At 61.0% G+C, this 25,468-nt stretch overlaps 1 protein-coding gene across 2 annotated transcripts; it reads left to right on the forward strand.

Annotated features, from left to right (window-relative positions):
* STXBP1 (syntaxin binding protein 1) lies at window positions 1-25,321 on the forward strand. 2 transcript variants are annotated; one of them, XM_074608258.1, is made up of 20 exons: window positions 68-350; window positions 12,511-12,560; window positions 12,707-12,788; window positions 13,554-13,630; window positions 13,872-13,950; window positions 14,065-14,168; window positions 15,018-15,166; window positions 15,586-15,670; window positions 15,869-15,999; window positions 16,398-16,505; window positions 16,624-16,684; window positions 17,267-17,332; window positions 17,518-17,598; window positions 17,715-17,853; window positions 18,068-18,177; window positions 18,352-18,453; window positions 19,608-19,693; window positions 20,468-20,622; window positions 21,650-21,773; window positions 23,487-25,321. In XM_074608258.1, exons 1-19 carry the CDS (start codon window positions 314-316, stop codon window positions 21,757-21,759), a joined length of 1,812 nt encoding a protein of 603 aa, XP_074464359.1. In that variant the 5' UTR covers window positions 68-313; the 3' UTR covers window positions 21,760-21,773; window positions 23,487-25,321. The 2 variants fall into 2 exon arrangements, with proteins under 2 accessions (XP_074464360.1, XP_074464359.1); XM_074608259.1 differs by lacking the exon at window positions 21,650-21,773 and having other exon boundaries at window positions 1-350.
* The last annotated feature ends 147 nt before the right edge of the window (window positions 25,322-25,468 follow it).

Below are 25,468 nucleotides of genomic sequence, written 5' to 3' on the forward strand. Positions count from 1 at the left end.
GGGGCGGTGCGGGGGCGGTGCGGAGTGACGCGCGTCCCGCCCCCTCCCCGCCGCCGGTCCCGCCTCCCCTCCGCGCAGTCAGCTGAGCCTCGACGCGGCCGATCGAGCCCGCCGGCCCCCCCCCCGGCTCCCCCCCCGTTCGTGTCCCCCCCCCTCCCCTCCATCCCTATCCCTCCCTCCGCATCCTTGCGCCGCCCGGCGCTGCGCCCGCCACCCGCAGCCTCGCCCGGCTGTGTGTGCGTGTGCCCCCCCCCCTTCCCCCTCCCCCAATATCCTTCCCCAGCCGCTGCGGACCCCCCCCCGGCACGGAGACATGGCCCCCATCGGACTCAAGGCTGTGGTGGGAGAAAGTAAGATCCGCGTCCGGCCGCGCTACTCGCGCACTCCGCGGTGGGGGGGGGGGCTGAAACTGACCGGTTATTTGCGCACCCCGCGGTGGGGGGGACTGAAACTGACCGGAGGTGTGTGGGGGGGTGACACTGCCCAGGCTCCGGCTCCCCTTTTCCGCGGGTGGGGGGATGCTGCGGATGCGCAATACGGACCCTCGGGGCGGCATCAGCGCCCGGCGGGGGGGGGTGGGACAGGACACAGGACACCCCCCACCGTGGGTCAGGCGCCAGGACGTGGGGACAAGCCGGCCCGGTGGGCTGGGGGGGGGAGGGGGGGGGGGGCTTGCTGTCTCCCACCGGGTTTTATTTGTTTGGGTTTTTTTTTCTTGGGGGGGGGGGGGGGTGTTGAGGCTGTTGGGATTTTTCTGCAGTGCTGAGGGGAGGGGAGGAGAAGGGGGGGCGGTGGAAAAAAGAGGGGGGTAAAGAGGAAAGCAAGAGGCGCTCGAGTCTTCCGCCCCCCCCCCCCCCCGCCCCCGGCCTCTGGCTCCTAAATGACCGGGGGGCGATCGCCCCATCGCAGCATAATTAGGAAAGCCCAATCGCCCCCCCGCCACCACCCGATCGGGGGGGTCTGAGCCCGGGATGGTGTCCGGGGGGGGCGCAGGGATGTCCGTCTGTGCAGAATTCCCCCCCACACACACACCCCCAGCGCCGCGGCGGTGACAGGCCGGGCGCCTCTCGGCTTTGTCTGCAGCAAATCCCCTTTTTAATGGTGGTTTGGGGGGGTTTTTTTTGTTTTTTTTTTTGTTTTTTTTTTTAATTTTCCCGGACGTGACTTCCCTTCCCCGAGCCCGGGGCGGCCCTGTCCCGTATCGTTGTGTCCCCCCCACCCCGATCCCCCCCAAACACACACCCCGCCCCTCCCCGGGGGGGCATTTCTGCGCCCTTCGGGGTGCCGATCCGCCGCGCTATTTCTGGCGGCCGAGCGGCGGGGGAGCCCGGGGGGGGGGGGTGTGGGGGGGGAGGGAGCAGCCCCGGGTTCGCTTCCTCCTTCCCCCGGCTGTTGCAAGACGATATTTTCAACGTCTTGATGGCGGGTGTGTGTGTTTGGGGGGGGGGGGGGGGGGTTGGGGGTGTTCTCCGAAACGCCTGAGGCTAGAGGAAGGAGGGGAGGGGGGGAGGTGGCGGCTGCCTTCCCCCCTAGGAAAATTAAAGCGAAAAACTCCGCATTAAGAAAAAAAAAAAATAATAACTAAACCAAGAGGAGAAACGGCGGAAACTTCCCCCCCGGGCTCCCCGCAGCCATGAAAAGCCTTTCTCCTCCCTCCCCGCTCCTCTCGCATGATTTATTTCCGTGGCACCGTGGCTGGGGGGGGGGGGGGAATCTTTTTTTTTTTTTTTTTTTTGTGGGGTTTGTGTGTGTTGGTGTGTAATATTTGGGGGGGTAGGGGGGGGTGTCTCCGGCAGCCGCAGCAGCGGAACCCTCCCTGCGCTGCAGATGGTGCGGCCGGGGCTGGTGGTGTGATCGGGTGGGTGGTGATGGGAGCTGGGGGGGGGGGGAATATCCCCTCGGATGGATGTCCCTGCTTTTGTTCCCGCTCGTCACCTGCCCCGGCGACGTGGGGGGGGGGGGGCTGCGCCATCCCTGGGGTGCTGCATTGGGCGGGGGGGGGGGGGGTGGTTAGAGCCCAGCCCGCTGCAAAATGGGGGAAAAAACAGGGAAATGCCCTGTTTCTGTGCTGCAGGAGGAGGTGGGGGGGGGGGGGGGAGGTTGGTTCTTGTGCTTTGCTGGGTTTTCTTTTTTTTTTGGGGGGGTTGTCCCTTTGCCTCCGGAGTGGGGAGAAGGGCTGCCCCCAGCCCAGCTTGGGGGGGGGGGAGCTTGACCAGCCACCCACGCACCCCCAGGCAGGGCCCCATCCTGCTCATCCAGTGCCCTCGCCAAAGAGGGGACAGAGCCCAGCACCACTGCGCGTCCCTTATTTTCATTCATTGTCTCTGCGCTGAAATGGGCTGGCAGAGAGCACACACACACACAGACACACACACACACCCCCAGAGGTTCCAGGCAGCATCATGGAAATCTGGCTCAATCCTTCCCTTCAGGGTTTAGTAACAAACTGCTCTTGCTCTGCTCTTCCCTGAAAAAAACATCATTCCAGACTGAAAATGGTAACCGGTAGCTGGGCATCAGTGCCGTAGCGGGGCTCTGGGGGGAGCGTGGGTGTCTGGAAAGAGGGAGCTGGGTTTGTGCAGGCAAAATGCTGCATAGAAGCGAGGGACGGGGCCCTCGGAGGAGCACCCTGCGGGGTCCAGCCCTCCCCTCCCGCCGGGGCTGGGGGTGCTCCTCAGGCTGCCATGGGAAGCTCCTGGTCTTGGTGGGTCGGTTCCTGCCTTGAGGTGCTGTTTGCAGACGGAGCTGCTCCCCTGGAGTTAGGAGCGATCTGCGGGGTGCCCACCTCTCCTTCCCTGGACACCAATGCGGCGAGCACAACATTTCCCTGGCTCTCCCTCACTGCGCCAGCCCGCTCGCGGGCAGGCATTCCCTGAAGGTTTACCTGCGGGAGAAGATGCGTTTGCTCTTAAGGAGCAAGAGGTCCAAGCCTGGGGCTGACCCCGGGGCAGGGTATCTCGCCTGGGCTCCCCTCCCGAGGAGGGAGGGAGAGAGGGAAGGAAGGATGCTGCCGCGTTGCCATGGCTCGCTCTGCCAGGGCCCCCCCTCGCGGAGCTGCATTCTGCCCTGGCTTCCCTCCAGACCCAGATTATTCTTCTGGCCAGCTGGTGCCATAGCAAGGCAGGTTTTGGAAGCCCCTGGAGAGGTGGGAGGAAGTGGGCAGGGGGACAAGGTGGGCGAGTGTTGCAGGAGATGGGCAGAACCGGATTGTCACCCCCCTAGAGCCACGGGGTGCGTGCTGGGGGTGGGGAGGGGGCTGTCCCTGTGCCTCCCCGCAGTACCCAGCAGCGATGGCTGCATCCCTCCAGGACTGGCGTTCATCTGGCTGGAGTTGGAGCTGAGCGCGCTTGGTCCCGGAGGTGCTGCCCGAGGAACAGGTCCTTTTGGGGTGTCTTCTGCTGCCTCCATGGCCACCTCCCAGGGCACCCCACTGGAGAACCACTCGATGGTTAGAAAAATCTCACCCAAGCGTGGGAGCTGGTCCCACCTCTGAGGAACCCCATCCCCAAATCTTCATCTAACCCCCCCACCATGTGGACATTCCTCCCATCCTCTCTTGCCCCAGGGCCTCCTTGGATCTTCTCAGGGTGGTTTGCCCTGAGCTTCCCCTGCCCAGCCTGGTCCCTGCTCTCCTGCAGCACCCTGCAGTGAGGAGGAGGAGGAGGAGGATGGGTTTACTTCATTGAACCATCACCAGCGAGGCAAGATGGGCTGTGCTGCAAGGGTGACACCTGTGCAGCGCCAGCCACCATGGCGGGCTGGTGCGGGACACGGAGCTGGAGCATACGGAGGTGATATCCATGCTGGATCTGAAAACCCTTGGACCTACAAAAGGAGAGAAACCTCCCCGAGGGCTTCCTTTTGCTCGTGTCCCTGTCACGGACAGACGGGAGAAGCAGAGCAGCCCCGGGTTAAGGGAGCGCCTTGCTCCCTTCCAGAGACAGCAAGCGAACACCTTTCCCCCAGGACACCAGCTGATCCTCCCACGGACCATCCTCGCCTGTACAGCATCCCGCAGAGCTGACCTGCGCCCTGCCTGCCTGCCAGAGCCACACCGGGGAGCCCCGCGCTTAAATCCTGCCTAGATGAGGTCTGGTGGCCCCTCAGCACCCACATACAGTGCTCACTGCCGTACCGTGTCACTCAGTGTCCCCATCTGTACCTCCTGAGGGTCCACCCCTGCCTGGCCCGCGCAGGGATGTGATGACTCAGGGACTCAGGTTCGCGCCGCACCTCCGGGGACAGGCAGGAGGCACAGGCAGGGCTGGTGGCCCGCTGCCAGCCTCGGGGCACGGCCAGGGGCCGCAGGGACCTTGCTGCGTGACTCACCCAGGCTGCTTGGGGCACCTCACCACTTCCACCACCCCTGGGCTGAGGGCACAGGGAAGCTTCGGGGGACAAATGCTGCCCGTTGAGGATGCTCCGAGCCCACCTCAGGGCCCAGGGTGTGATGCTGCCCCAGCGCCAGGCCTGGCAAGGTCTCTGCCAAGCAGAGGAAGAGGAGGCAAGTGAAGGGCACGAGCCTGGCTGGTCCTGGTGGGACCATTGCAGGGATGCTCGTTGCATCCTCCTGCCTGCACGGGGGCAGAGCCTCCAGCCCCACCATGATCTCAGCGTCCTGGTGAAGCGGATGGGTGAGGAGGAGAGGGTCTCTGCGCCCTGTCCCCCATGGGTGGGAGCAGAACCTGAAGTCAGTTGCTTCCCGGGCAGCCCACCCTCCCAGTCCTCAATTCCAGGGAATCCCAAAGGCGGCACAGTGCCACCTGCCCAATGTGTGGGTCCAAGAACGGGCGCTTGGCAAAGCCTCTGCTGGGGCCTTTAGCCCCATCAGCAGGGTCTGTCTCGCCTCCAACATCGGCTCGAGGTGGGAAAGCTTGAAAAAATACACGCAAAATTCAGGACTCGTCTTCACACACACCGCAGAGCAATTTCAGTCTCCAAACCATGGACTGCATCAGGGGCTGAGAAATACTTGCCCATACGCGACCGTGGAAGGTTACCAAGAATGACAAACCTCACTTTGGCAGCTCTACATCCACCCACCGGTGTCCGCGTGTGCAAGAAGGTTGAAAAAGCCACAGATGTAGAGGCCTCAGACTCTTTTCCCTTTAAAAAAAATACAAAAAAGAAAAGTAAGGTCTGGGTCTAATTCTCTTGCGCCTCTCAGGAAAAATGTCCCAGGAGAGATTCCCTCCCTCTGCCCACAAAATCGACACATTTCAAAAGAGAATCATCGTCACGTGGCTTTTGGTTGCACGCTGAGCAGCAGATGCTGCGGCCACCAACTCACGGCGCGGGCAGGAACTTGGCTGCTGTGTTTCGGAGAGTGGAAAAATAGAGCAGGCTGAAGGTGCGTTAATTTGCGGGCTTCCCCATTGCCCAGGTACACACACACACAACACGAATGTGTACACACACACGTTGACACCTGTGGTACAGGGTCATTTATGGAGCCCATCAGATGGTTTGACATTGTGCCACGAAGGGAACGGCAAAGACCACCCAGAGTTGGACCGGCTCAGCCACATATCAGCTGCCCTCCAGCCTGTCCCGGGTGTCCATGTGGATGTGGGGGACCAGCCCAGCCGGGGTTCCCACCACGCCGATCCTGAAGAACCCCAGTTTCTTGGTGTTTTGTTCCGTCTTGCTTCAGAGCAGAGAAGAACCAGCTCAGAAAGTCACAGCCACGCGTGTAGGAGAGAGGGTCACCTCCTCTCTGGGACACTGTGACACCCTGTGCGTGCCGTCCTGCTGCAGGAAAGCTCTTGGCTTCTCTTGGTATTGAAGCACCGCCAACGTTGGCGACACTGACAGCATCCACAGCCAGGTACCCCACCTCCATTGGGGATGGAAACGTGTGGTGGAAGGCGACACGCATTAGTGAAGGGTGATGCCCTCAAAAGTGACCTGACATGGTCTGTGGCCCAGTGACTCTACCCAGATGAAGAAGCTCTGCTCAACTCCTGGGTCCTTGCGCAGATCGGAGGAAACTCTGCCAGGAGCAATCCCACAGTGAAAATCCCTGCGAATTTTACCCCATTTCTCCATTCGTGGGCCCGTTCACACGTTTCATCTCCCTTGTTTCCTTTTGGGTGTGTTATAAAATTTCTGAGGAGTTCAAGATCTCCGTGTCTCTGTCCTCCTCCTCTCTAGGCTACGCAGGTTTTAGCCGGCAGGTATAAATACGTACATCCTTCACGAGAGCAGTGCAAATAGGGAAAGGAGGAATTAATCACGGGTTACTACGATTACCGTGACTAATCCGTGAAGCTCAAGCCCCAGCAGCGCCGCGCGGCTCCCCCGAGGAGCACAAATACCGCTCGGCGTGGCTTCGACACGTGGCAGGTTTCCTCGGTGGCCGTGAGGGAGACGTGTGGTGCGGCTCTGGATGCCAGAATATCAAAGTTCACCTTATCCAGGGTTGGGGAGGAAAGGGTAAAGCTGAGCCTGGGCAATTCTGGCCATGCAGGGCTTATTGGAGCTGGATGGCACCTGGGTTGCACCACCAGTAGGTTCCTACTCGGGGAATGTGTCCTCCAGAAAGGCCGAGATCTTCCAGGTGGGCACCAGAAATAATCCAATGAGAAAAACAGGTGTTCAGGACATGAACTGCTGGAAGGCAGATGTTTGAGATTTGTTTGGTGTATGGACACAGTGGTCTCCAGACTCAATTCATCCCTGAAATGGCTCTTAGCCGCCCTGAAGGACATCAGCTGGGCTTTGGGTCCTGTAAATGGAGTTATTCTGTCGGAGCGGGGCCAGAGGAGGCCCCGGAGATGCTGGGAGGGCTGGAGCCCCTCTGCTGTGAGGACAGGCTGAGAGAGCTGGGGGGGTTCAGCCTGGAGAAGAGAAGGCTCCGGGGAGACCTTCGAGCCCCTTCCAGTCCCTAAAGGGGCTCCAGGAAAGCTGGGAAGGGACTCTGGATCAGGGAGGGGAGCCATGGGACGAGGGGGAAGGGTTTTAAACTGAAAGAGGGGAGACTTAGATGAGATCTGAGGAAGTTCTTTGCTGTGAGGGCGGTGAGCCCCTGGCCCAGGTTGCCCAGAGAAGCTGTGGCTGCCCCATCCCTGGAGGGGTTCAAGGCCAGGTTGGACGGGGCTTGGAGCAACCTGGGCTGGTGGGAGGTATCCCTGCCCAGGGCAGGAGGTGGCACTGAATGGTCTTTAAGGTCCCTTCCAACGTGAACCATTCTATGATTCTCTATGTCCTGAAGGGGGTTGATGGCTTCCCTGCCGTCCTCTGGTCCATGAAGTCTATTTTATCGGGGACTGCTTGGGGATGGTCCACTGGCACCTAGAGATCCCTGACTGAGGATGTCAGAGGTAGATATGTGCTCCACTACATTCAAACGTGGTTGTATCTATGTAACACTCACACTGTCTTAAGCAATTAGTTAATGAACCAGCACAAAAGCAGTTGCCAAGCCAACCCAAAGCCAAACACGTTCGTCTCAGAGATGCGGGGTGACAGCTTTTTAAGAGAAGTGGGGTCTCGAGCAAACCTCACCATGGATTTCTGTGATCCAGCTCTCCAGAGCTGCTCTGGGGTTTGGATCCCAAAACGGAGGGCATGTGAGGAGAGGGAAGGGACTGAGCCCTGCCTGTGACAGGGAAAAGCCTACGGTTAGGGCCACCTGTCTCCTGTAGGACCTTGGGCAATTCCTCCCGCCTGTTGCCCATCCGTAAAGCAACTCCAGCTTCAATACCACATCAGGCCGAGGTGCCCGTGCGGTCCTGGGATGTGGCAGCAAAGGAGCATTTCTGAGCAGCAGGAGTTTGGCCTCCTGCGTTGCTCCAGGAGGGAAGGGCTAGAGCCAAAATATTCCCCGGTTGCAGCATCCCCCACCCATCCTGGTGCTCCAGAGTACGGTGGTGGCCGAGACAAGGCTTTACTGCTTCCACTGACTGCTGGGCTGCTCATTGGGTTTCAGGATCTTTCTGAAGCAGGATAACGGGCTCGGGGCATCCCAAAATGAGTTTGTCTCAGCACAGGCTGCACTTGGCTTTGTTGGCGTGGGCACAAGCCATGGCAGGGTTGGTCCCTCTTCCCCCAGAACCAGTTGGAGGCATGGGGCTGGTTGCGTTTGCCATGAGCAAGCGAGGCAAGGCAGGCTTGGAGAAGGGCTGCCCGGCCAGCTCGGTGTAAATAACGCGGGCTAAGCCTCTTGGAGTGACGTATGGGCTCAAGTCCTACTAGGCCACCGTGTCACCAGCGTCCGGCCTTGCTTGAAAATGATGCAGTGGGTCATTTTCATGCTACACGTCACCCCGAGAACAAGCCTCACTGCAGGTGGTGGGCTGGGGGAGGGGGTTGTTCTCAAGCATGTCATCTGCATGGTTGCGCTTTTGGGACCATGTTACCCAAGAGGTATATATATATATACTGGAGGTCCTTTGTGGGCGAGACGTGCTTCCTTGTCCATAGGCACTGATGTTGTCTCTACGTTGGAGGATAAGTCCAGAGCTGTCTGTATTGTCTGTTCTCTGGTAGAAATTGTAATTAAAATTCTTCCAGCCTGAAGGAAACAGATGCAACGTGGTAGGTCCAGACAAGCCAAGTGTTGGAGGCACTGGATGAGAAATGCATATGCATTTTTTTTTCCCCTGAAACCTGGTTTATCTCCAAGATGAAAAGCTTGACTGTTAAGCGTCACCGACTGACGTTAGAGCCCAAAAGCTCTGGCTGGCCAGACCATGTGGAGACACGGGTGGCAACATCTGACCTGCTAGTGTGGGGATGTGAGAGCACCGCTTCCCAGGAGGTGTCCAGGCTTGACTTGAGGACCTGGGGGAACAGAGCTGCCATTTTGCCCGAGGTCTCTTGCTGATCCTATAACTGAGTACAAAATTGGCTCGAGGATGCCTTTCGTGCCATTGCTCATCCTGGAGAGCTCGTACGTGCTGGCTTCCCCTCTCCTGCTTAGACGTGTCCTTGCCAGAGAGGCTGCTCAGAAATTGCCCTGCTCTGAGGATGGGTCCGGGTGTCTTCTCAGTTCTGGCCTTGGCCAAGCCCTTGATCCTGTGGCCCCAGCTCCAGCAGCCATATTAGCCAAAACAGCCCCAGGAGCAGCTGTATCGTCTTGGACTGTACCTTTTGACCTCAAAATTCCCACATCCTCCCCCTTTCTGTGCCAGCCCTGGCACCCGCAGCGCTTAGTGTCACCCTCCTGGTCCTCCCAGGTGCTAACAAACCACTCTGCCCTAACCTGGGGGTTCAGTGGCTGCTGCAAGGACACTTGGGAGATGCAGGTCATGGCCACAGCTCCTCCAGGCAGGACAGCGTGATCTCAAGCTTTTGCTCGTGGTTGTGTCTCTTCCTCTCCCATGCTTTTCCAGGGCCCCAGAGCCTCTTTGGAGGATGCTCTGTGGATCTGCCTTTTCCATGACCCTGCCTGGGCTCTGACCTGGTTCTGGCACCCAGTGCCAGAGCAGACCTGGAGGCTACTTAATGTGACAGCCAGATCACAGAATAGAATCACAGAATGGTTCGGGTTGGAAGGGACCTTAAAGATCATCTAGTTCCAACCCCTGCCCTGGGCAGGGACACCTCCCACCAGCCCAGGTTGCTCCAAGCCCCATCCAACCTGGCCTTGAACCCCTCCAGGGATGGGGCAGCCACAGCTTCTCTGGGCAACCTGGGCCAGGGGCTCACCACCCTCACAGCAAAGAACTTCTTCCTGATATCCAATGTAAATCTCCCCTCTTTCAGCTTGAAACCGTTGATCTGACCCATGGTCAGATATAGGATCAGCAGGCTGGGAGCAGGGCTGGCTCCTGGTGCCAACGGGGACCCGTCTCTGACCAGGGGATGGACACCCTAAAACCATAAAGCTCAGAGCAATCGCCCGCAGAGGTGCCCAGTTTCTGCTCTGGGAGGCCCATCTTGCTGCCGGGATCAGGCCGGGGGACATGATGGCACTCTTGGCAGCCGGGGAGATGCCCCCCCCATCGCACGCATCCAGCTCAACCCCTACACACGCAAAAGAGAGACGGAGTTCCCACAAAGCCAGGCGCTGAAATGTCCCCTGCAGCGGCTGCCACAGCGAGGACAACCTCAGGGGTGGCTGAGGCAGCATTTTGGGGAGTCCTTTTTGGGCTCCCCTGCCCCGGGTCCCCGTTTTGTCCCTTGCCGCTTCAAACAGGGGGGTGCCGGGAGCACCGCGGGAACCTTTGCACCGATAGCTCCTTCCCCTGGGCCCCAGGACGCTCATTCCCAGCCTCCTTCCTTCCTTCCCCTCCCGGCCCCGGAGCAAAGCGATATTTCCATTTCAGGGGCAGGATTTCTTTTCTGGCTGCTCCCAGCCAGACCCTGACCCCTTCCCTGCCGGAATCGCCGTGCACCGGCACAGCCTCCCCCCCTTCCCGGCCCTGTGCTTCGCTCCCCGTCGGTGGCGATGGCGGTTGTTGGCGTGGGACGGAGGGCGCGTGCGTGCCGCCTTGTAAACAGCACTGTTATTCCTGGATCCTTGCTCCGGGGAAGGAGCCAAACGTGAGTAATGAAAGGAGGAGGAGGGATGCGCTGGCACCTCCTGCCTTTCCCGGCCCCGCTCCTACGCCACCGAAGGACCGGAGAGCAGGACCCGGGGACGCTGCCCACAGTGGGGGACAATTCCCTATCCGCTTTTTCGCTGTGTGGGCGACCTGGATTCGGACGGGCAGCGCCCATGGGTGCAGGCAGAAAGCCTTTCCCCACCAGCAGCGCCCAGCTCAGGTGCTCACGGGGTACAGACCCCACCCCAACTGTACCCAGTCACCCCCCATCCCCTCCCCATGGCCCTGAGGTGCCCCACACCCCCTTTACCGATGGAGGGGCTAAGGGCAGGCAGGACCGCGAGGTCATGGCAGCATCCTTCTGCCCCGAGGCAGCCGTCCTTGGGAAGGAGATGGATGTGCAGCGGTAGGAACGGCTGCCTCCAAGTTGTACAGCAGGACAGACAGACCGGCGATGCTCGCAGGCTCCCCAGTTTGTCCCTGCTGGCGCCGGTCCCCATCCCGGTGCTGTGGCTCTGAGCCCCATGGGCAGCCCCTCGGGGGGGGGGTGTTACAGCCTGGCTCAGCCCGTGACATCCCCCAGGGTGTTTGAACACGGTGAACGAGCCCAGTGGTGTGGGGAGACCACCGGGAGCGTCACCGAGCCGAGCCCGGCAGGGCCCCTCTGCTCTCCCGGTGAGGATGCTCCATGTGGCACAGGGTGGCCGCGAGGTCCCATCTGACCCCAAGCCACCCGTACCCATGCACATCCCCAGCGGGTGGGAGAGCTGGGGAGATGGGGTGGTTTGCCCAAATTCAGCATCACCCAAAAGCAGGCGTTTCCAGGGCTGGGTTCTCCCAGGGCAACCCCCTCTGCCTCAATCCCTCAAGCCTTGTTCTAAAAAAGGGACAAATTTGGGCCCCAAACTGGCCCATATAAACCCAAGTCGAGCTTTACGTGGGGGACCGGCACCCTCGGGGTCAAACCCACAGGGAAGGGTCCCAAGGCAGAGACTGGCAGGGGTGACACCCTCACCACCGTCTCCCCACGCCTTTTCTAGTTTAGAACCATTTCTTAATTGGGTTTTAATAATGGGCATTTCCATCCCTGTCCCTGGCACCTGAAGGTCGGAGCAGAACCCTCCAGGGGGGAGAGAAGGGGGACACACGGCATGGCTGTTGGCAGGCGCAGACCCGTTCCCCTGGGCTTGGCCGGGCCGTTCCCCGGCGTGTCCCTGCTCTGCGAGGGCTGGTGGTTCATACACCAGGGCAAAAAGGGGACTTTTGGGGTTTTGGGAGCCCCTCATGTCCCCCACACCGGTGTTTAGGCAGCACGTGTGTCTGGCGGGAGGGACAGTACCCATTCTGGTGAGGCTCAAAACCATCCTCCTGCAACCCAGCCCCAGAAGGTGACATCCCCGTCCCACCTCCTCCACCCTGCACCCCACGGGAGCAGCCCGCAGGCTGGCCCCAGGCGAAAAAGGGGTGTCTGTGCCCAGGAATGTGGGTGCAGGGTGTCCCCAGCCCCACGGGGTCCCCAGGCGCAGAGGGACCTGGCGGTGCTGCCGTCCCGGCTGCTTGCATAAGCCCGGCGGCCGCGGGAGGCGAAATGGGATTGCGGGGGATTACAAGGAACAGGCTGAGGCCGCCTGATTCTTGTTTCTAAAAGGAGCTCTTAAGCCGCTGTTGTTTTCCCGGTGCCTCAGATTAGGGCCGAGACGTGTGGGGTGGCCCCCAGGCTCCCCGAGGGACCCCCCGACCCTCTGCCAGCCCACAGCTCCCCACCGGCATGGGGTCCATCTATTAGTGCCAAGCACAGGAGACGAACGGGGCTGGGGGGTGACCGCCCCTCCCTGGGTACCCCAAAACATCCGACATCCCCAGGAAAGGCACTGGGGGAGCGGAGCTCGATGTGGCCCCACATATGGGTGGGGGGTTTGGTGCCCCCAGTGCAGACCCCGCCGCTGGGGCACCGGGGTGCTACGGGGCTGGGGGGGGAACTGGGGTGCTCACCCCGCTCTCCACACTCCCTCTTTTGCAGAGATTATGCACGATGTGATCCGGAAAGTGAAGAAGAAGGGTGAATGGAAGGTGAGCGCCAAACCCTCGGCGGGGGGGCCAAGAGAGGAGGAGGAGGAGGGTGGGGAGGAGGGAGCAGGGAGCCCCCAGGGCTGGGGAAGGGCAGTTTCCTGGCTGTCCCCCCCACCCTGCCCCCAGCTGACAGCCCCTCTCCCCAGGTGCTGGTGGTGGACCAGCTCAGCATGCGCATGCTCTCCTCCTGCTGCAAGATGACCGACATCATGACGGAGGGCATAACAAGTGAGTACCGGCTCCCGGCCGCCTCTCCCAAACCTCGTTACAGGAAGGGCCAAACCTCCCTCTGTACCAGGGGACCCGCACAAAGGCATCTCCAGCCTGGCACAAGCCAGTCGGGATGGCGGCATGGCCCCCACCCAACCCCGGCCCCCTTGGGATGGAGACACGCTGCATCCCATTGCTCCTGGCCGACTGTCGCGGTGCCAGGCTGATGTTTCCCAGCCTCCCTCCCTGCCTGCTGGGAACACCTTGTCTCCTGGCAGTATCTCAGTCCGAGGAGGAGACCAGATGTTGGTTTATGTCAGCCCTATAAATGGCTCCCTGCGGCACCGGGAAAGGAGAAGGAAACCCCAGGCCGTGCATCGGGAGGTGTGTGGGGTGGAGGGGGTTTGCCCCAGCCCGGGTACCACCAAACCGTCATCTCGGGGTGGTCCTCTCCAGCGGAGGGATGTGAGAATAAAGCAAGGCAACAGCAGTACTGGAGCACACAGACAAATCCACCGCCCCTCCCGCCCCCAGGACCTTGCCAGGCACCCACCCACATACGCAGCCCCAGTGGGGCACCGTGGGGCCGGGATGGGGTGGGATGAGGACAGCCCCTGCCCCAGCTCCTGGGTGGGCAGAGGCAAGGGCTGGGGACATTTTGGACACAGAGGGGTTTGGCGGGGCTGGTCTTATTTTGCCATGGGATATCCAACAACCCCACGTAGCCGAGTGTCCCTGCCTGCACCCATCCCTGCCATGGTCCCTTTTTTTTCCCCCCACTAGTTGTGGAAGACATCAACAAGCGCCGGGAGCCGCTGCCCAGCCTGGAGGCCGTCTATCTCATCACCCCCTCCGAGAAGGTGAATACGCAGTGTGGGGACACGGCTTGGGGGAGGCGAGGGGATGCCCACCGGGGGGGATGCCCACCCTGGGGGATGCCCACCCTGGGATCTCATCTTGGCTCCAGCGAGGCCAGCGGTGCCGCCGGGGCAGCGGACCAGAGGTGCAGAGCTTCCCCCGTGCCAGGAGGGGGGACCCGGGGTGACCCTGCTGGGATGCCCGCGGTGCCACCCTGCCCACCTGGTCCCTTCTCTCTTGCAGTCCATCCACTCCCTCATCAACGACTTCAAGGATCCCCCCACCTCCAAGTACAGAGCTGCCCACGTCTTCTTCACTGACTGTGAGTACCCGGAGGGGAGGGAAAGTCCTTGTCACTAAAATGCATGCAAGCCAGCGGGGATGGAGGGATGCTGGGATGCCAAGCGCTACCCTCCTCCTCCTCATCCCCTCGCAGCCTGCCCTGACGCCCTCTTCAACGAGCTGGTGAAATCCCGCGCCGCCAAGGTCATCAAAACCCTGACGGAGATCAACATTGCCTTCCTCCCCTCTGAGTCCCAGGTGAGGCCGGGCTGGGGACCGTCCCTGCCAGGGTGGTCCAGGGGATGGGACAGCTGGGGGGGGATGCTCCGAGTGCTTCTCCAGCCCATCAGGGTCTGTGTAACGGCCTCCCACCCCTCTCCCCCGGCTGGCTCCTCGCCCCCTGCTCGGCTCTGCCTCCCTGTCTCCTTCGATTACTTCTCAGGGCTGATCCGCTGCAGATTTAGCGGGCGCCCGCGCCTTGGCCTCGTGCCAGCAGCCGCATTGGCCAGCCCTGTGGCGGCCAGCCTGCCCCCCCGGCACGGCCCCCAGCCAAGGTCGCCGGGGACCCGGCCCCATGCCATCTGCCTCTGCTGGGGACATGGGGATGAGGGGTCAGGGAGGGACAGATGGTGCCGGACCCACTTGGTGCCATTAACCCTTCGAGCCTCAGCATTTCTGGGGGGAAAAACAGGTGGAGGATGAACCCTTGGCATCTCCACACACAGACAAATCAGCTTCTGGTCTTTGTTGGTGGCACGGCCAGAGAGCAGCGTGTCCCCACTCGTCCCCGGGTCTCTGGGTCCCTGCCTGGGAGCAGGTGACTGCTGTGGGCAGGGGGTCTCCTGCCTCCTCTGGGGGCTACGTGTGGGTAGGGACCGTGCCACGGAGCCGGGGCTGGGGAAGGCATCAGGGACCAGAGCTGGCAGCCGAAAGCCCAAGGGATGCCCCGAGCATCACTGAGCTCCGGCTGCCCGGTCCCAGGATCAGCTGAGGAACTTCAGCTGGGGCTGAATCTGGTTTCCAAAACCACCGGGGTGTCCCGTGGGGCCACTCTCCTCCGGATGGCCCCCGCACCCCCTCTAACCTCCCTCCTGCTGCACCTCCCAGGTTTACTCCCTGGATTCAGCCGACTCCTTCCAAAGCTTTTACAGCCCCCACAAGGCCCAGATGAAGAACCCGATCCTGGAGCGCCTGGCAGAGCAGATTGCCACGCTGTGCGCCACGCTGAAGGAGTACCCAGCCGTGCGGTACAGGGGGTAAGGGCAGCGCAGTTGGCACCCCCCCTGGGGACCTGCCATCTCCCCCAGCAGCGCCGCGGACCTGGGGCCGTGCCGAGCATGGGGCATGGATGAGGCCCTGCTGTGTCCGGTGCTGGTGAGGGTGTGGGGATGGAGGAGGTGGTGGGATGGACAGGCACCTGTCCTCAGTCTAAAAACAGGCTCAGACTTGAAGATGCTCTATTGAGTGGGGGAGGTTGGGACCCTAAAATCCAAGTGGCACCAAGACAAAGCGGAACACCCCAAGGAGAGGTGGAAATGGGCACCAAAACCTGCTCAGGTCCCTCCTCTCCCATGAGCCAAGGACGTTGCATAGGGAAACCAGCAGCTCCTCCCCATCCTGTACTGGTAAGAGCCAGCCGCCCCAGGGATCTCACCTCTCCTCCTGCCTCCTCCAGGGATTACAAGGACAACGCCATGCTGGCACAGCTCATCCAGGACAAGCTGGACGCCTACAAGGCTGACGACCCCACCATGGGCGAGGTGAGCAGGGATGGTGCCGACAGCCCCGGGGGAGGATGCTCGGGTGACGCTTTGCTCCTAAAGTCCCTCTCGAGCTCTGCCACGCGGCAGTTGTGGACCCCAAGTGGGGACCCCGAAATGGCCCCAGCTTCTCCTGAGCGCCTGCGAGGCTGGAGGAGCCCCTGACCCCGCTGCTGATGGCTCCCCCCGGCTCTGCAGGGTCCGGACAAGGCTCGCTCCCAGCTCCTCATCCTGGACCGCGGCTTTGACCCTGCTTCCCCGGTGCTGCACGAGCTGACCTTCCAGGCCATGAGCTACGACCTGTTGCCCATCGAGAACGACGTCTACAAGTGAGTGCGGTGCTGCTGTCCCCACGACCCGCCCTTGGCCCCCATGGGTCCAGCCCTCGAGCGGGAGTTGGAAGCTCAGCCGTGAAGTCTGAGCCTCAGCATCCCTCCATCCATCACAAGCCATCGGTTGGGAGAAACCATTCCTGCCTGCAGCCTGGTGGGCAGGATTGACGCAAAAGGGGCTTTTCTCACCTTCAACCTTTGCCCCTGCCCAACATTTAGCAGCTGAAGGGCTACAAGAAGGCGAGGTGTGAAACCGAGCTGAAATAACTTCACACCGTTGCTAGCAGAGCTGAGAAGAGCACCCATGTCCCTCCATCTCCCTCGAGCCCAGGCAGCGAGGGGACCATGTGCCCCCAGCCCTGTCCCCACTGTGACGCTCCCTGTCCTCTTCCCAGGTACGAGACGAGCGGCATCGGGGAAGCCCGGATTAAGGAGGTTCTCCTGGACGAGGACGACGACCTGTGGGTCACCTTGCGCCACAAACACATCGCCGAGGTGTCCCAGTGAGTGTCCCTGCAGGCGGTTTGCCAGCGGGGTGGGACACTGGGCTTGGCGTTGCCACTCACCCCGCTGTTGGGGTCCCCCTCCCCGCTGACGGCTGTGCCTTCCTCCTCTCCCCAGGGAGGTGACCCGGTCCCTGAAGGAGTTTTCTTCAAGCAAGAGGATGAACACAGGCGATAAGGTGACCTGACTGTCCCCACCGAGCTGGGGATGGGCACCCGGGGGCTGGCACATGGTAGAGTCTCCTGGGGACACCTGATGGGGTCCCTGACAGGGGGCAATGACTGTGGGGTGCTGGCCCCACACCTGGGGCTGGGGAAATGGGGTCCCCTGGGAGAGCACCACGCCACGGGGGTCAGTTTGCCCCCGGCACGGGGTCCGTGCCCATCCCACAGCGGCTGCCTCTGTCCCCGGCCGGTTCCCTTGTGGAGACCCCGAGTCGGTGGCCGGGAGGGGACCCTGGTGGAAATAGGATCCAGAAGTTGAAAGCAGCATCTCAGCCTCAGCCAGGAGCGCGGGGGTCCTAGAGGAAGGTCCTGGGTGGAATTTCTCCCCCCGGCACTCCGGTTTACAGAGCTGCAGACCCCCTCCCTGCCCCTCAGCCGCCGCGGAGGAGACCTGGCAATGCCACCGCGGGCGTCACCAAACCCCCACAAGGGGCTCACATGGGGACAGGAGTCCTTGGCAGGGTCATCCCTGCCCCCTCTCTGCTCACGGTCCCTAAGTCCCCAGGGGTGAGTGACCATGTCCTGTTCCCTCGCAGACCACCATGAGAGACCTGTCCCAGATGCTGAAGAAGATGCCGCAGTACCAGAAGGAGCTCAGCAAGGTACGAGGAGGGGGGAAAGGTTCCTGCAGAGCGGTGGTTGCTGAGCCCACTGGGGGAGCAGCCGATGGCAGCTCTCCCCAGAGGGTCCCTGGCCATGGGTCAGGGCTGAGGCTACGGTGGTGGCACGGTGACCTTGGGCTGCTGCCAGCACTGCAAGGGCAACTGCACCACTTGTGTCCCCCCAGTACTCGACCCACCTGCACCTGGCCGAGGACTGCATGAAGCACTACCAGGGCACAGTGGACAAGCTCTGCAGAGTCGAACAGGTACCAGCTCCCCCAGCCCCACATCCCCTCCCCACGGGGACAGCTGAGGCCAGCAGCCGGTGCCCCCCAGCTCAGCACTGAGCCGCGGGGTCAATGAGTACGTGTGTTCTCTGCAGGACTTGGCCATGGGCACTGATGCTGAAGGCGAGAAGATCAAGGACCCCATGAGGGCCATCGTCCCCATCCTGCTGGATGGGAATGTCAGCACCTACGACAAGATCCGCATTATCTTGCTCTACATCTTCCTGAAGAACGGTGAGGAGGAGAGCTGGGCAGGGGTGGGCAAGATGTGCAGGCACCTCTGGGTGGCCAACAGCTCGGGGTTTGGCCAACATAAGCCAGATGGAAAAGCTCAGCCCTGTCTCCCCATCCATCACCAAGCCGGGTGTCGTAAGGTGACGATGGAGGGGCCGTGTCCCTGCCGGAAGGCATTTCTCAGGAGGACACCACCTCCCCATTGCATTTCCAGGTATCACCGAGGAGAACCTGAACAAGCTGATCCAGCACGCGCAGATCCCGGCAGAGGACAGCGAGATCATCACCAACATGGCCCACCTCGGGGTGCCCATCATCACAGACGTGAGTGTCCACCTCCTGCTCCCCACAACCCTTCTATAGCCCTTCAGGAGAGCCATGGCACCCGCTCTGCTATGGGAATCGCATACCGCCCCCGGGATGTCCCCAGCATCCCTCTGGGGTGGCCCTGGTCCCACCGCCCGTGTCTCAGGGTGTCCCCCTGCTCTTTCTGCCCAGTCCACCCTGCGCCGCCGGAGCAAGCCGGAGCGGAAGGAGCGGATCAGCGAGCAGACCTACCAGCTCTCCCGATGGACCCCCGTAATTAAGGACATCATGGAGGTGAGCCGACAGGGACAGGGGACGGAGCGGGGACCTCAGCACCGCCCGGGAAGGGACCTGCCGAGAGCTGGCTGCTTCCAGCCCAAACCCTGGCACCTCTCCCCGCCTCGTGTCCCCCAGGGTGCTTGCTGCCTGCAATTGCCACAAGGTTGGGACGTCTGGGGAGGTTTTCCTGGCCCCCACATGCACGCTGGCTTGCACAGGCCCGGCTGGGCTTGCGCGGCATCCCCGCTCCTTGTGCCACACCAATGTGCCATGACGGGCACGGCTGGGTGGCCTTGTCCCAGAGTTGCCCATGTCCTGGCTGAGCAGGGAGACAGGGCAGAGGCAAAAAAGCGATTTTCTCCAGGCACTGCCTTCCTCCTGACCCGCTCCCTCCAGGCCACCCCTCGAACCGGAGCAGCCTCCTGGGGTTTGCCCGGAGCCAGAGGGATCCCAAGCACTGAGGCTGCACCCCAACATGGACATCCCCCTCCTGCTCGGGCAGACAGACCCCGGAGACACATTTTGGGGAGCAGGGGGGATATCACTGCCGTTCAGTGCTGCCTCTGCTCCCAGGCACTGATGACAAGCAGACCCCCAGCTCCCACGATTGTCAAGATTTCTTACCTTCCCCTACCACAGCCTGTGCAAACCCTCCCGGGGTGGCTTTAGGTGCCCCTCAACCCCATCCCTGGGACCAGAGGGGACTCCGCCACCTCACCAACCTCTTACAGAGAGCATTAAACCCCCCCATACTGATGATAACGAGCAGGTCCCTTACCCCAGGGCTGGATCACAGGTGCGAAGCCTCCAGCTCATGCCCCTGAGCTTCCCAGAAGAAGATTTAGCATCCTCCCCCCGCCCTTACCCTACCTCCACAGACACCCCCAAGCTCAGGATGAGCCTCAACCCTTACCCCGTGCTGCAGCCCCTGCCCCACAGCCGCCGAGCACCACCCCCCTCCTCCCCCCAGGTGCTCCCCGGGAGGGGAACACAGCCGAATCACAGCCGAATCGTTCCAAAGAGTAAGGCCATGCAAATATATGCAAATGAGCCCTGCCCCAGTTGGGCCAATCCTCCCGGCCACAGCCCTGCAGGGGGGCTCTGGGACCAGTGCCTGGCTCCTTGCTGACCCCCCCCCCCCCCCCCGCCACGGGGCTCTCTGCCTGCAGGATGCCATCGATGACAAGCTGGACACCAAGCACTACCCGTACATCTCCACCCGCTCCTCCGCCTCCTTCAGCACCACTGCCGTCAGGTGGGTACCCTAGAGATGAGCACCTATATATATACGTTAACACGTATATATCACCATTGGCATCCAGCCCTCGCCTATCCCGGAGGGGCCGTGTCCATCAGCGGGTGTCTGAGCTGCTCTACGGTCGTTCAGGCATGCCGTGCCTCGGTTTCCCGACCTGTAACAGCAAGCAGCGCTCCTGGCTGGAAAGCTGGACTTTTAACTGCTCTAGCAGCAATCTGAGAGCTAATTAATGTGTGATGAGGTCAGATTTTAGAATCGTAGAATGGTTTGGGTTGGAAGGGACCTTAAAGACCATCCAGTGCCACCCCCTGCCCTGGGCAGGGACACCTCCCACCAGCCCAGGTTGCTCCAAGCCCCGTCCAACCTGGCCTTGAACCCCTCCAGGGATGTGCCCTCAACAATTTCTCTGGGCAACTTGTTCCAGTGTCTCACAATCCTCACAGTGAAGAATTTCTTCCTAATACCTAATCTAAGTCTCCCCTTTTTCAGTTTAAAACCGTTCCCCCTCGTCCCATGGCTCCCCTCCCTGCTCCAGAGTCCCTCCCCAGCTTTCCTGGAGCCCCTTTAGGGACTGGAAGGGGCTCCAAGGTCTCCCCAGAGCCTTCTCTTCTCCAGGCTGAACCCCCCCAGCTCTCTCAGCCTGTCCTCACAGCAGAGGGGCTCCAGCCCTCCCAGCATCTCCATGACCCTATGAGATGTGAACTCAACCCGTGCTTTGTTGACGAGCATCCTCCTGCCCGTCCTTCATCCCTCTCCTCTTCCTCTCCCTAGTGCCCGCTACGGCCACTGGCACAAGAACAAGGCCCCCGGCGAGTACCGAAGCGGCCCCCGCCTCATCATCTTCATCCTGGGCGGCGTCAGCATGAACGAGATGCGCTGTGCCTACGAGGTGACGCAAGCCAGCGGCAAGTGGGAAGTGCTAATAGGTGAGTGGGAGCCGGGGCCGGACCCTGCGCCCCGTCGCGCTGGCTGCTCATCCCACGCTCCCACCGCCATCCCGCAAAATTCCCGGCTCTGGATGACTGCGGGAGAGGGAGCTCTGCGGAAAGGTCTTCTCCTGCCGCCCGCTGTCACCCCTGTGTCCCCCCCGCCACAGGGACAGGATATGTCTTTCCACCCATTCCCAGTTTTGCTCCCATTTTTCCTCTCCCTGGCTGGTTTTGGTCGGGCAGAGCTGGGTGAAAGGGAAGGGGGTTTTGCAGCTCGAATTGCTCCTGTCGCCTCCACGTTCCATGCTCGTCCTCAGGGTTGTTACAGGGAGAAAAAATGGAATAAAAAGGCATGTAACACCGCACGCCAGCCACGATGTGCCCTGGGCGTGCGACGGGAGATGCACTTTCCTGTTGCGCGTACACTGCGTGTCCTGCTGCACATGTAATTCAGCTGGAGATGCACTTTCCTGTTGCACGTACACTGCGTGTCCCGTTACACACGTGCGCAACAGGCCATGCGTTGCGTGCTCAGTCTCGGCACCCCGGCTGCCCTCCCGGAGGAGCCGTGGGTCAAGGTGGAGGACACGGTGGAAACCCTGCCAGATGTTAGCGAGGAGCTTTTAGGTCCCCTAAAATTCCCCCAGGGACGCACAGCTGGATACACACCTTGTAGGGCGGGGGCAGGAGCCCCTCACCGTCTCATCAGGTCCCTGGATTCTCACCCGGGACGCCTGGTAGAGCCTCTTGCCGGCATCTCCTCTGCTCCTGGTATTCCCCTGGGAGCAGCAGCCCCCTCTCCGTCACCCCCTGCAGCCCCCAGCCGTGTCCCCCCCCCACCATCCAGCTCCATCCCGCCTCTCGCCCATCTCATCCCGTGTCTGTCCGTGGACCATCCCCTGCATGCGCCTACGACGCTCCGGGTGGCGACCACGTCCTTCCTCGCCCCAAAAAACAGGGGTGTTGGGGGGGGGGGGGGAGCGGGTCTTGGCGCAGCCGTCAGCCCCGCTCTGTTCTCCTGCAGGTTCTACTCACATTCTCACTCCCACCAAATTTCTCATGGACCTGAGGCACCCCGACTTCAGGGACTCCACTAGGGTATCATTTGAGGATCAGGCTCCAGCAATGGAGTGAGCCAAAGAAACCAAGTAAAGGCAGCTTACTAACGAAAAAGAAACTCTTCCTCCCCGAAGGGTTTTCTTTGATTCTTCCGTTCCTCCTTTCTTTAATTATTATTTCGGGTTTCGTTTCCGTTGGGTTCTCTGATAAGAAAATGCTTGCAGTTCCTCCTTCCAGGTGGAAAAGCATCCAGCGCCGTTCCATCATCCTTCTGCCATGTCTCTTGGCCGGACCTGGCCGGCTCCTTCATGTCATGAGTTCCCCCTCGTCGGGGCCGGAGGGGCCGGGGGCGGCGGGTCGGGGTCCTCCCTGTCTGGCAGAGGCGTCCCGGGGACAGGCAGGGGGACGGAGCACCCCGGGGTGCTGCCTGCAGTGGGGCTGGGGGTTCAGTGCCTGGGGGACAGCGGGCACATGGTGCAGCCCCCCAACGCTTGTCCCCTCTCGTCCCGGACAGCTGGGCGCTGCTGGGACCCCCCCAGCTCCGGGGTGCGATGGGGCTGGAGAAGAGAAGGCTCCGGGGAGACCTTCGAGCCCCTTCCAGTCCCTAAAGGGGCTCCAGGAAAGCTGGGGAGGGACTCTGGATCAGGGAGGGGAGCCATGGGACGAGGGGGAACGGTTTTAAACTGAAAGAGGGGAGATTTAGATGGGATCTGAGGAAGAAATTGTTTGCTGTGAGGGTGGTGAGCCCCTGGCGCAGGTTGCCCAGAGAAGCTGTGGCTGCCCCATCCCTGGAGGGGTTCAAGGCCAGGTTGGACGGGGCTTGGAGCAACCTGGGCTGGTGGGAGGTGTCCCTGCCCAGGGCAGGAGGGTTGGAATGAGATGCTCTTTAAGGTCCCTTCCAACCCAAACCATTCTGTGATTCTATGAGTTGCTGGGAAAGCTCAGGTTTGCTCTTGAGGCGCTTGGTGCCCTTGGGCGGGCAGGTTCCTCCCCCCGACACTGCAGACCCCCCAGGCCCCCTGCCGGGGTTTAGCCGATGGTGGTTTTGCCGGTGACATCCGTCGTGGCATCCCCATGAGCCACCGCTGCCGTGCGTTGGCCCTGCGCAGAGCCAGGGATGCTGTGGGGGCGGCTGGGGGGCAGGAGCCAGGCTGCGGGCAGCGTGGCCAGGAGCTGCCACTGGTCCGTGCCGGGGGGTGGGGGGGGCTGCCAAGCAAGGGGCAGCAGAAGGCGAGACCCCTTTTTCCTCCTCCTCTCCCACCCGTTCCCCTCCCAACCGCCTCCGTGACCTGGCCCTGGTCCCTGCAGGCAGGGGACGGGGCTGGGGACGCGCGGGAGGTCCCTCCATGCCCGTTTGCTGCCTGCCCACCCCGTGCGCCCCCCTGGCTTTTTGGGGATGCCCCCTGCATCCCCAAGGGGTCCAGGAGCCACCCCGCCAGCCACGACCCTGCTGCACGGCCACCTCCTGCCCCCCCCCCATCCCGCCCGGCTCCGTACTCCCCCTTCATTCCTCCTTTTCCGTTCCTTTCCCGTTATCCTCACCCCCACAACCTTCCCCCCCCGGCCCCCCCCCCCCCCGCCACTCACCTCCCCATCGCCTTCCCATAGACGTACATTTTCTCGCAAGCATTTCCACCGGCGCGGGGGGGGCCCTCACCGCCAGGTAAGGCCTCGCCGGGGGGGGACCGGGGACAGCGGGGCCGGCGGCCGGGATGCAACGGGACAAGGTGGGGGGGGGGCTCCTGAAACCATCACTGATGCCACCCCCACCCCCCCTCCTCCCTTTCCTCTGCCCCCCGCAGGGTCCACGCACATCCTCACCCCACAGAAACTGCTGGACACGCTGAAGAAACTCAATAAAACAGAGGAAGAAAGCAGCAGTTAAAAGGAAACGCCGCCACCGACTCGATGCCGAATTCCCTTTTTCCCGGCGGGCGCCCGGCGCGGGCTGCGATGCTGCCCCCGGCCCCGGCATGGCCCAGCTTTTCTCTCTTCTTGTTCTTGTGTTGACCCCCCCCCTCCCCGCCCCGGCCCCCATCTCCCCTCCCGCCGCCTTCCCCCTCTCATTTTATCCACAGGGAGGGGACAACAGCCGGAAAAAAAAAAAAAAAAAAAAAATATATTAAGAAAAGAAACGATGCATTGTGTTTAAAAGAGGAAAAGAAAAAAAAAAAATCTATATATTTGTAGCTGCAGCAGGAGCTCATTGCTGGGTAACCCATCTGCCCATTGCTAGCGAATGATGGTGACACACAAAAAAAAAAAAAAGACAGAAAAAATACCTTTTCCCAGAAGTTTTGCCCCTTGTTGGGGTCCTGTGTGGACGGAGGGACGGACGGATGGAGGGATGGACGCGCCGCCATCGCTCCAGCCTCTGCTCAGGCCAGCGCCGCGGGCTGCGATGGGCTCTCAGCTGGGGGGGGGTGTGTGGTGGGGGGTCCCCGCTTCCATCTCCTGTCCCTTGCCTTCTCGGGGTGGTGGGTGCTCCCGCCAGATGTGCACGCTGACATCTGGCACGGGGGGGTTGGGCGGGGGGCAGGGGGGGGCGAGCGCGTGTGCGTGCAGCCGGGATGCTTCACGCTGCGGCGATTCCCATGTGAAAAAGGGACCAAAAGGGTCAAAACCTGGGGATAGGGCCCCTTTGCTTGCACGGCTGCTCCTCTGCCCCGCTGCAGCCCGGCCTCCCCTTCTCTGGGTAGTCCTTAAAATACATATATATATATAAAAAATAAAAAAATATTTTTTTTATATATATATATATATATCTATCTCTCTCTCTATATCTCTATGTCTCCATCCATCCCCACGGAAGCTCGGCATCCCCGCGCCCGGCTCCGCTCGTGTCGTCCCGTGGTGAAGCGTTTCTGAGCGTGCCGTCGCCCCGAGGTTTCCCCCTCCTCCTCCCACCCCCCCGCCGGACTCTGTGTATATTAATGACTGTGTCTCGTGACGTTCTTACAAGCTTGGTGTATAGTGATTTAACCAAACCTCTGATTTTACTTGGGTTTTTTTTGGTTTGGTTTTTTTTTTTTATCCCCCCCCCCCCCTCGCCCCGCCCCGCCAAGGATTGCCCCCGCCCTCCCCTGCCATTAGATGCACTGCAATATTTTGGGGTCCATCGTTTTGTTCTCTCCCCCTGAAGGCTGTGACCCCCTTTTTCCTTTCCCCCCCCCCCCCAAAATCTCTCTTTCTTGCCTCGTTGGTGGATAGCCCCCCCCCTTTCCCTCCCCGTCTGTTCCTTGCCCATAAAGTTAAATATATATTTTTAGGGCAAAGGCTGTATCATTGCACTGATATTTGTTGGTTCCCCCTTGGTCCTCCCCCCTCCCTGTTTGAGGTCCCTCTCGGTTTAGCAATGCAAATGCTTCAGGATCTTGTATGTTGGACATTATTATTTTTTTTTTTTTCTGTTACAGTTATTTATATAAAAAATAATTTATCAAAAAGGAAAACCTAAAAAAAAAAAAAAAATAATAATAATAATCTAGTCTGTCTTGGAACTTGTTTACCTTGAAATTACTGGAATCTAAATGTTTGAAAGTGTTGAAGCACAAACATGTATCATCTCTGTATATCTGTTCTTCTGTACTAAAGCACTCGAGTGACTCAATAAAAGCGATCTCCATCCCTAGTGCAACCGGGGCTGTGCCGTGCTGCTGGCGCGGGGGGCGAGGGAAAGGCTCGGGGAGGCGGGGGGGAAAATATTCTCCCCGAATCCCAGGAGCTTCCAGGGGAGAGATCCTGGCGTGGCGAGGCCAAACCTCAGCCGGGAAACGGCTTGGAA

The sequence above is a fragment of the Larus michahellis genome, chromosome 15 (assembly GCF_964199755.1).
Source record: "Larus michahellis chromosome 15, bLarMic1.1, whole genome shotgun sequence".
NCBI lineage: Eukaryota > Metazoa > Chordata > Aves > Charadriiformes > Laridae > Larus > Larus michahellis.